Below are 11,749 nucleotides of genomic sequence, written 5' to 3'. Positions count from 1 at the left end.
TCTTTTGGCTGTTGAAATCCAACGGCCCTTTTGTGTCTAATAAACTCGTGAACGATAACGCGTCGGATTACAATTTTTATAGAGACAAATGTTGCCGAAATACACAGATAGCTGATGGAAGATAAGAATAATTGAAACATGTGTGGTATCGTTTTGACGGATGCGGCTCGGGTTGTTTATGACACTTTTAGCGGTTGGCAAGTTCTTATCAGTATTTGGGCGCAATAAAAGCTGTTAACCTGACACCTGTCATTCATAATTCGGCTATTGTAGTTTATTCGGCGATTATTGTTAAAGTAACTTTCACATGAAAATGTTACGTGTATTCTGGTATCAAATAAAAAGTGATTATTATGGTAATAAGATCACTATCGCCACCTTATAAGGAGCGATGGTGCTGTTACAAACGAATCGCCTAGAAAGGCCTTTGATTAAATTCCTATTTCGACTATCAATAAAATGTTTCGCGACTTTAATCTAATCAACCTTCACCACAACTCTCGTTCAACCCTCGATTCCAATAATACTGAATGTACCGCTTTAAACTGTATAAGTTTTTGGCCAAAATCGATTTGTTATTAAATGTTATGTGGCGAGGAAGGACATCTAATAAGTAAGCCAATAGTTAATCACGGCAACGAAATTGAACGTTACACGGCAGCGAACGGCAATGATGGTCCGCTAACAAGGAGGAATGGTGACGTTAGGGCTGTCAGAGTTCAGTAAAAACTGTGATTGTGTCCTATTTAAGACTACATATTATGTAATTTTTGTGAAGCTATTATTAGAAAGGCATTACGTAATTTCTGTGAAGCTATAATAGAAAATATACAAGCTTCAACTTCTAAGTTACGCATCTGTTGATGTCAAGGTTAAGATGAAAACTCTTAGTACGAAAAATAAAGCTTAAGTGCTTTTTCTTGTCATTCAAGTAGAAAAATGCATTAAAAACGCAGAAGATGACAAAGGCTAAATATCACATTTGTTGTACTTAGCTACACGTATCGGCGCTATAGCGTACTAACATCTAGGTTTTAAGTGCAATTGTTACTAACAAACTGAGTCCTGGTAACTTAAATAAAATTAAAAAAAAAAGATATCACAAGCACTAGTTAGTTTGGGCTGAAGAAGTTGACTGATAATTATGATGGCTGGAGCACTTTTTTACACCCAGTTGATAAGATTTTACGGTGATTTTTATAGAATACTGTACAAAATTTTAAGCCTTGGTACATTCGTTGCCAGCCCTGAATAATAGCGCGCCATCATCGTCTCCGGAGCCCGGGTCCCCGCCGACCCATAAACTTAACTAGCGCATCTGCCCACTTGCGGACGGCGACAAATGACGCCGCGCGCGAGGGGTTAAGCCTGTGCCGTACATCGCGATAATATTTGGCCGATAATTCGTATGGTTTACGGTGTAAGTGTATCGTAGTGAAGTTGTAGCAAACGTAAAGTAGACAAAGTGGTCGCTCTACATTTTGACGTGTTCTACTACATTGGTCTATATCAGCGTTTCTTAACCTTTTTTGTCCGTGGACCCCTTAGGAGATCAATCACAATTGTAAGGACCCCTTACTGAAAAAGCAGCAATACATTTCGGGATTTACGAGACCTTTAGTTATGTGGTCCATAGATAAGGCTGCGGACCCCCATACATATGCTCGTGGACCCCCAGGGGTTCGCGTACCACAGGTTATGAAACACTGGTCTATATTAACTTCGTAGTTAAGTTATCGTAGCATCAAATATAAAGAAGACAGTGGTCGCTCTATATTTTGTCAAGTTTCAAAATAAAGTCAAGGAATAGGCAACAAAATATCAGTTATGAAATAATTTCCCAATACCATTTACAAGTTATGTCTGTTGCGATAAAAGTGTGCGAAATAACTGTATGATCATCCTCTATCTACTAAATTACCGATTCGTTAAAAGTGAAAACATGAGCTCATAATGCTACAGATTAATGATACTTACTCCGAGACCTACTATTTAAAACTACGTTATTTATCTTTGTATTGAGTTATGATATACCTAAAATATTAATTATGTAGTAAAATAGATAAAACTTCCTTGGAATTGATCTTTTTTATTTTATCTTTATTAAAGAAACATACAACAGGCTTAGTTAATACGAGTGCATGTAGCTTAAAACTAAATTAGGTTATACATTGGCCAAGTTTCTAAAGCTAGTTTATACAGCTTAAGCTACAGTTTATGCTTTCTATCTGTCCCTTACTCGAAGTATTCTAGGGCAAATCAAAGTTAGAAGATGCAAACAGCTAAAGTAATTATCCCTTAAACAAGTAAACATCTAAAGTACCAACATAATCTAGCAGCCTACCATTTAAATGTAACGTAACCTAAATTGCTAGCATTTACCAGCCCTCCCACACTTTCACAAAACAAACTTTCCTCTACAAATGAAACATCGGCTCACATCCTCAGCTTAACATAAACATGGAGTTGCTCAAGTTGCCTCAAGTTGCCCTTAGTATGTAGATACAGCCACTTAAGTTCGCACCGCTTAAAAAGCAGCCGGATTCATAATCTTGTTAGCACTCAAATTTGCATTAATTAAGGAGTCGTGTCTAAACTGGGGGGTGGTGGGGTGAGTTAGATAATATTCAAATGGTACATGTAACGGCTCGCCGCGAGCCCGAGTCGCCCGCAACCAATATAGACGCACAGCCGACTGCAAAAGGGTTAAAGGAATATAAAATATAGAGTCGGTTTATTAAAAAAAGTCTTCATTTGTTTTTGATGAGTTTGATTGGGTGATTTAACGTAAAAGACATACCAAATCGAACGTTTAACGGGCGTAATTTTTTTCATTTAGAAGATGAAATATGAGTATAGGTTTGTACTGGATAGACCCTATGCCAAAGGAATATTTAGAATACATAAGGAGCTTTCCACTTTGTTTTTCTACCTAAAAATAAGTTTCCCATTACGTTTTTTGTAAAAAGCCTGCAGCATCTTGCTTTGAAAGAGAGGGCATTAAAATAAGCTCACAGCTTTTTTTTCAGCATCATTTCATCCGATTTCAATTCATTTCTGGGCATTCATGTTACTACGCTACGTTTTCTGAGACGTGGTCTCTATTTTCATTCACTCCACTTTTGAAAGAGATAGAGCCGATTCACTCCTTGCTATGTTTCAGACCGTTCACGACTTCAAATTCAAGTTCAAATTATTTATTGACTTCAGTCAACTACTATTTTTTATCCTTGGACATTTTACACTGCGCCTCTAGTCCCAAACCGTGCCCAAACTAAGCAAAGCTTGTACTATGGGTACTAGACAACGAATATAAACATACTTAAATACTTTTTTTGTAAATATGCACATACACACAGTTGCATATAAAAACCAAAGTACAGTTAAAAACCAAAAAAGAAAATAAATACAATCCCTGAAAACCTTTTCCACCCGCCAGTACGCCTCTCAGAGTGCCGAGGGTGCGCTCGACAATTTCCTCCTCGGGTAATTCACTAGGATTTAATTTAAATTAGTTTTGGCTTGGCTTAATAGCTTCCCCCGAGCTGTGGTTCCCCCCTCCCCCTACGAGTTATTTTTGCCAGCCTGTTTTTGGACGGAGCCTTGATTAGGGAGAGACGGGCGTTGTTTCAAATGTTTGGTAATTAGCTGTTTTGGGTAATTGAAGCGTACGTGAGGATGATGGAGGTGCGGTAATTAGGAGTTTTAGGCGGTAAATACTTGTTTCGAGGTTGTTGTTTTAAACAATTTTACTGGTTTGTCCTTTTTATTTTGTAATGAGAATATTTGTATCTTTTAGGTACCTACGGATTACAGAACGAAAAGTTAAACTCTATACAATCGCAAGCTTGTGATTGCTTGAATTTCAATATTCAGATGTTTCACAAGTTCCATAACTATGATTTAATCGAATTTTGATCTTATTTCAGGTTTGTAAACTGCCTTGATTTTACCTTTTTACAGTCATTACTATGTTTTTACTTTTATTCTTTTGTTTTCGTTTGTTATTAGGATATAACAATAAATTCATAACAATCCTATACTTAATCTACATAGGTAGGTATGATTCAAAACCAATAATGCTTCACATTGTCGAAACATAGTTCAATCTGGCTCCCAAAATCAATGCCATCTGTCTTCAAGATACGTGGCCTGAATATTCTTGGAGGTATTGTTGAACTGTAGATATTTTGTAGCTAGGAGGCTTCACTTTATTCCCATAATAGTATAATCTTCTACCATAACCTTCTTTAGTAAAATAATTACCAAGTCTATAGTAATTGGTACTAAGATTCGTATACCTATGCATGAAGTGATATATCTTATTAAAAAAAAACAAACAATAAATTAATGTTAGTGCTATTATGATGAGCATTTCATTTAACGAAACATTACTTATCATATTTGATATTATTGAGTTACCGAAATGAAAGCTCTCTTTGGTTTGAGTAAAGTTTAATAAGTCCAAGCTTTGTTTCATCTAGTGACTTAGGTAGTTTACACTTGATTTCAAAGTTCTAAGTTGCGAATTTTATACTTTTTCAATTAAACCAATACACAACAGCGATGAATTAAGATATGACAAAATGACCACACAAAGGATTCCATTTGCTTAGTCAATTCGAGCTCATTTTCGCAGATTGCGTCATAACCCTCGCAAAACACCGGAGATAATGATTCGGCAACAAAAAACGTTTAGCTAACCCGTTCCCAGGAAACTTGGGCGTGACGGGTCGCGTCCATCAATCACCCGTTTGCTATTTAATTTTAAATCAATTGGAGTCGCGCGTGCCCCTCATCCATCTTGTGTTATCAATATTTATAAAATATTAGCAGTGACAGGTTAAGGAAATAGAATCGCATTCCATTAGCGCTGAGATTTGTTTTTGGGTTATACTAGGAATTGAATTAGAGATAGTCTACATTTGCAATCGTAACGTGGCTCGCTCTATAATCAGTTTTTTTTATCCACAACGAGGAAGCTCTTGGCCTGTATCTCACCTGATGGTAAGTGACGATCAGGCCGAAGGTGGAAGCGAGCTTCACCTGGAATCCTCAACCACGGAGGAACTGGCTATCTTACCTCTAACTGCCGGAACACAACAATGCTGTTAACATAGTTGTTATGGCGACAGACAGTAAGGTAGATAGAGCAATTCTTTCTTCTTACTTACATCGTTTAAAGTCAAAACAATGTCAAACTAAGGCGTCTGATATGGCTCGATCGGGCCAATGCTGATCGGACAATGATAAATTAATTTCTTTCATAGACTTTTCCATCATTTTGCTTTTTGGACAATAAGCTTTGCCTAGAAGCGCTGATTCAAGACAGTTATCTCTCTAACCACTAAAACGGGCGATAGTTATGTTATAAATTAATAAAATACTCGTATATACTCGTAGTTGTGTCGCAAATACTTAAATCTGATAAAGTTGGTGACAAATGGCTATAAAAAGCATCAAAGGTTACTAAGTTGTCATAAACTTAACAAAAATAATTAAAATTGCAAGATAACACTGGCGCCCGCAAGATAGCATCAAGAATATTTTACAATTAACGCTTTATTTTAGTTTGAAATTAAGCAAATATAATTATGCTAAATCCAATGTCATCTTACATATTTTTTCACAATATTGTTTGATCTTGCCATCTGTCACGATGTTATAGGAAAAACCAAGGGAAAAACTAAGGCTGGGTTGCACCATCTTACTGTGACTGTAACAAACGTCAAAAATCTGTTTAACTCCATACAAAATCCACCGGTTATCGTTATAGTTACGGTCAAAGTTAGGTGGTGCAACTCAGCCTAAGTCTACAAGAAGTTTGAAGTGCCTCACTATTCTTGCACTTACTTGGTTTCTAAGCGTTATATTCTATAGTTTTTCTAATATTAAGCTTCCCCTGAAACTGAAAGCTCAATCTCTTTCGTCATTCGCCTTCAGTAGGCATAGCTATGCCTGCTGAAGGCTTCGTTCCATAGACCATAGAGCTAGGTAGCGTCCTTATACTCGTACTCTATATTTTATAGTGTTAATGAATAAACTTTTGATTTGATTTGATAATTTTTGTAAGGAATATTTTAATTGGCGACATTGATAGGTACTATTAATTTAATTTTACATTGACATTTTTTTTTTAATCATTTGACATTTATATAATTGAATTCTATAATTTTTGCACGTCTGTGATCAGACTAAACACATGATCCTATTTTAATATTGTCACCCTGTATTACTGTGTTTTTAGCAAATAAACGTTTTGAATTTGAATTTGAATTTGATAGCTACTGCTTATAAAATAACTTGTGCATTATGATAATTTGTGGCTTAGAATTAAATACTTACAATCAATTGCTTGTATCAGAATATAAACGAGGCCGCAAGCCACCAGTCTGCTTGTATGTAACCAAACTACAAGCCGTGAGTACCTACATATGAAACTCAAAAATGTCGCGTTGAAACCCGTGTTTCTCTATTCTATTTAAAATGAATGTGGAAGTTTAAATCTTTACTTCCACTGGGACAGCTAGTCAAACAGCTTCAATACATATATTTACAGTAGGTAGGTATGACGAGTTTGTTCAGGGTAGGACCTGAAATAAAAAATGTCGCCGCTGCAACGCCTACGTCATCAATCACCAACCCCCCGGGGGAGGGGGCGGCAGACCCTTATTGTCCGATAAAATGTACTTATTGTTAAGGGGAAATGATTTTTCGCGAAAGTTATCGGTTTGAACCGGTTTTTAAACGTTTTCATGATGAGCCATGAGCTGAAAAAGTAGAAGCGACTGACTGTATTTTTCAAGACAAAACTGTCCATTTAGGTTACATATAATCTAGTATGAAAGAAGATTTAGAACTACTCATATTTACTGATTTCGGCGGTGAGAGGCATCAACGGCCCTTTCAAAAAAGCAAAGCTTAGGTATGTAGCGTGGGACGTCCACCCACAAGGTGGACCGACGACATCATAAAGGTAGCATAGCAGGAAGGCGCTGGACGCAGGCCGCTACCAACCGGGCAACATGGAAAGCATTGGGGGAGACCTATGTTCAGCAGTGGACGTCCTATGGCTGAGATGATGATGATGATGAAAGCTTATGTAGGTAAAAGTTATTTGCATGTTTTCTGCTATTTAAATTGAACCTTCAATATTATTTTCACAATTACAAGAATGATTATTATTATACCAAAATTTAATGTACTGAACCATGAAAAAGCATATTTGTGCCGACTCCCAGTCTATTTTCAGTATTTCCGATCACGAAAAATTTTTACAGCGAAATTGGTAAGCGAATAAATCCGAAAAAGTCCGCAATAAAACAAATAAGGCGCGCCATTCGCAGACAGTAAGTACAGACCAGCACATCAAGCTTTACACAGAGGCATCTTATGTACTTGTAATAGGTACTATATTGCAACAAAAAAGTATAGTTGGATGTGCTGTCGACAGTACATAACGCGCGAGCGTAATGAGGAGAAACGGCGCGCGCGTGCACTGCCTTAATGGACCGAGCGAGACGGGTAGATGCGAGCTTTCATGTGCGAGAAGAGGACAGGGATGTATTTTCTAAACTGAATCTAAGGACGAGTAGGTATGTTGGAAAAATGTGAGCTCAGTGAATGTATTTGTACTGGCTTCAGCATTTAAGCGATCTGTGAGCTTTCAGAGCTTTGTTTAGATTTTTCTAGAGTTAGGTATTTATGTTGTAGCTTTTCTTAAGTATTATTTGTTAGTAGTTCGATTAGTTTATTTCTTGCGAAAATAGTGGCTAAATATCTCCATTAGCAATAACAATTGCATTGCATCATCCTGATTTATGTATTTTTAATGGTTTTATCGGCGAAAATCCCGCATCTAAGAAAAATACGTTTAAATCTCAATGTACCGTGTGTACCTATAAGTAAAATTTAACAAATAAACAAACACAAAATAACCTTCAAATAGGCAGGATACTTGTTTGTACAAAATGTTTCCTCCAAGAGGAACTCTACATTTATCAAATGGCAATTTACTTGTAGTCTTTGAGTATTAAAACTCAAATTTTCTGACGTATTTTCTTTTATTTATTAGACGAATTGAGATAGCCTCGCATTACTATTGTTTGTGAGTCTTTTACCACAAATTTTTCAGCCTTGAAAACTTTATTGCTCAATCTACAAAATTACATCTTATCGCAATATTATTAATCATTAACCTTATCAACGCGATACATCGTATCAGTTTCTTCCATTTGATCCTTCAGATAACGTATACAAAACCCCCAACTACAGCAATACGAATAAATCCCCACAAACTCATTACTGAAACCATCTCATCAATAACCGAAGCTCTACAAAAACCGCAAAAATGACAACGTTAAAACGAGCCAGTCCTGGAAAACTCTCATTAACCGTTCTCTAATTAAAAAGTAATTAAATTCGCGGGAGAAAAAGATAGCACCACATTTAACTGATACTAATAAGATCGTCAAACAATTACGCGCGGCTCATCCGCGCCGACAGAGAGGCAGCTATCCAGCCGCAGCCCTCTCGCTCCTTCCCGCCGCACTCTCTATTTAACTTTTAATTTATACTCATTCCTTTATATCTTTTATTGCTTCGCCCATCGCGACTCCTAATGCGCCCGAGGTGCTCTTCACACTAATTAAATTCATGCAACACTAAGCTTTCCCAACACCCCCCCCCCTAATACGCCCCTCCCACTCCCCCTCTCTTCACCCAGCGGCCAATCGGAACCCCCAGCGGCGCTCTACAACCAGTGGGCGGGGCCTCCAGTACAGTCAGTGAGAGATTCCTGATAGAACTGTCATGTCGCGTCCAGCGGTCGTTACGCTGTCTTGACATATTTTATTATTATTTATGTCAATTAGGTTATTACTTTTTTGTTTAATGGAATAAGGAATTGGTTGTGAAATTGATTGCCTTTCGGTCGCTTATGATTCATCACTGTCAAAAATATAATCTGAAACGTGTTAATTTTGTATGATTGATAGTCTGTGGTCATTAGAGCGCGGCTGAAGCGTAATCTAGTTTTACGCAACGATCTATTGTTAGACGTAATAATGCATTAATGCCCAGCCTCAGCCTTTGATTGCTCTGACACCTGTCAAATTAAATTGATGAGTGGAAGTGTAATTGTGTCTATTATTCAAATTTCATGTCGGAGAAAGCTCCTTCGCATTATCATGAAATAATATTCTGAGCACGCCTTATCGATAATCATATTTCATTTTCATCTATTAATAAATCATAGTAAATTTTCCTGATCAAGATAAGACAGAATTGCAAAATAGTAGTCTTATCACTCCTTAAAATGAGCTTTTCCTCATAACATCAAAATATCATCTGAAGAAAGTCTAACGTTTATTATTCATATTCCGAAATAACATTGTCATAACAAGGAAATACGTCGACAAGACGCGGGCGTTTGCGGCAGTTCCATAACATAGCGCCTTAGCGATTCTCTGCATTTCTGTTTGTAGCGCGCCATGCGGCTAAAAAAGATTATGACGGCCGCAGCCGTGTAAACGGACGACAACGCCATAAATCCGATGTGCGCCCACCCGCCACGCGATAACAGACGTTATTAAAACCCCCTAAAGCACATTTCGAGACGGCCGCGCCGTCTCCTATGTTTCCGTTAATTCAATGTATGCCCGATCTTAATTTATTGTGGGCTATTCGAAAGCGATCTGTGAGTTTACGGCATAAGGTTTAGAACGGTTTAGCGCGGCGTTTGGTACGGTGGAAGGAATAAATCTATAATATGGAGGAGGCGGAGAATTAATTTGTGAGGGAGTGGGGGTAGGGGGGCCGTCGCTCCGCCCCGCCGGCTCGCCATCAGTGCCGGGCGGGCTAGCGTCGCGACTGTACTACGGAGCGGAGCGATGTGTGCTTGACTCGTAAAGTTTGAGTGCGTGAACAAACTTGAAATTGGAAAATAAACAGAAGACGGTTGTGTTTGGAATATGACAGTTGAGAATGCGAGTCGGGTGTAGTGTTGTGGGTCGGTAGGCAAGATATCGAGCGCGGGCCGAGGCGGCGGCGGCGGCGGCATGGTGCTGGAGGGCGGGCTGCCGGCGCCGCTGCAGCTGTACGCGGCGGCGGCGGCGCAGCTGGCCCCGCGTCCGGCGTGGCCGCCGTTCCTGCCGTTTTTCGGCGTGCCGCCGCCGTTCCTGGCGCGGCCGCGGCTGCCGCACCCGATGCCGGCGCGCGCGCCGCACGGGCCGCCCAGCGAGGACTCTAACGAAGACGGTGGCAGCAGTAAAGGTAGGTCATAAAAATAGACAATAATAATTAAGAGTAAGAAAATGTTTCAATTTACAATGGCGAAATAAAACTACACAGCAATGTTATTAAACTTACAAAAAATAAATGTTTACAAACATAGAAGGAAGTAACTTTTGCTACGAAGCCTTAAGTTTTGTATTTAAATGGCCACATAGATATTTTTCTATTTAAGGATTAACCTTTACCGATTTTCAAGATTCAATAGAATTTATACATCAACTAAGTAATCAAGATCCAGTTTATTTAAACAGCACAGTCTACTCGAGAATCGCTAAATAAATAATAAGTTAGAATCTGCTATTTTTATGATTTAATTTCCAACAAGAGCAAACAAATAAGGAAAATTGTCAAAGTAGAAATCTGAATGTAGAGACGCTAATAATATTGCGCGTAGTAGGTAGTATAAACGCTGTAGCGCATCGTAGCGGCAAGTGGCAACCCATTAATTGTATGAAAATTATATTTACAATAACATCAAAGAAATACAACGGAGAATAATAGATACAATAGAAATCTAAATGTAGAGTCGCTTAATTTTACGTAGTAGGTAAGCGCCGTAGCGCATCGTAGCAGCAACCGCCGACGGGTGAATTTTAAAGTTCTGTACTTATAAAATTACAAAAAATCATCTTTTATAAGTAATGATATTAATAAAATATGTGATTCTAATTTAATGTTTTCAACAATATTGTTGTGTGTGACGATGGTTATGGATGGAAATACTCGTAATATAAAATATCAAATGTACCTATAATAATTACATTAATAGGTAGTGCGAAGAAATTACCTAAATATGTTAAATGTGAACTTTTTGCCTATTAGTTATTTAATTTATTTATTAAATGAATGTAGTTATTTATATTAAAACCCAAAATATTTTATACTTGTCCTTTATTTTATGCCTGCCTAGGAAATATCACTATGTATATCAAAGTGCTTTAAATAGTTGCTTAGAATTATGTAGGCAATAAAAACTTTTGAAACATGTTTATTGGTAAATAAAGATTTATTTGTTTATTACCTAAATTCAAAATATTAGACCTATATTATAAAACATCCAAACACTGCACAATCCATTTTGAGTATTATATTTTATTAAAATCTCAAGTGTAAAGAAGTTTGAAATTGATATTTTATTTTCATAGTTCTGTGATTTAATGAAAAGCAAAATACAATCTCATTAATTACAATACAAATAATATCAAGCTCTTAATTAGTACATCTAGAAAAATAGCATGTAGGACGTAGGTCTTTCAATTAGTTCACATAGAAAAATATCCTGTAGGTGTATTTCATTGTCATAATATCCCAAACTCTACATTTATAACAAAACACGTTACAAAAAGAATATCTCGGAACATAAAAGTTCCGAGTATCACAATGACATTACTAAATCAAATTAGATTTATTTTAAACCTCCTGACAGTGATCTATAGATCCCGTAATAGAGTTATCA

At 37.3% G+C, this 11,749-nt stretch overlaps 1 protein-coding gene across 1 annotated transcript in view; it reads left to right on the top strand.

Annotated features, from left to right (window-relative positions):
- Window positions 1–7,472: 7,472 nt before the first annotated feature.
- Window positions 7,473–11,749, top strand: part of LOC135074813 (homeobox protein unc-4) — a 51,425-nt gene continuing 47,148 nt past the window's right edge. The window contains exons 1-2 of the mRNA XM_063969193.1: window positions 7,473–7,524; window positions 10,018–10,272. Coding sequence (XP_063825263.1) covers window positions 7,473–7,524; window positions 10,018–10,272 — 307 coding nt within the window. The remainder of the gene's footprint in view (window positions 7,525–10,017; window positions 10,273–11,749) is intronic.

This window comes from Ostrinia nubilalis, chromosome 9, assembly GCF_963855985.1.
Source record: "Ostrinia nubilalis chromosome 9, ilOstNubi1.1, whole genome shotgun sequence".
In the NCBI taxonomy this organism is placed as follows: Eukaryota; Metazoa; Arthropoda; class Insecta; order Lepidoptera; family Crambidae; genus Ostrinia; species Ostrinia nubilalis.
This window is presented reverse-complemented; position numbering and strand designations above follow the sequence as displayed.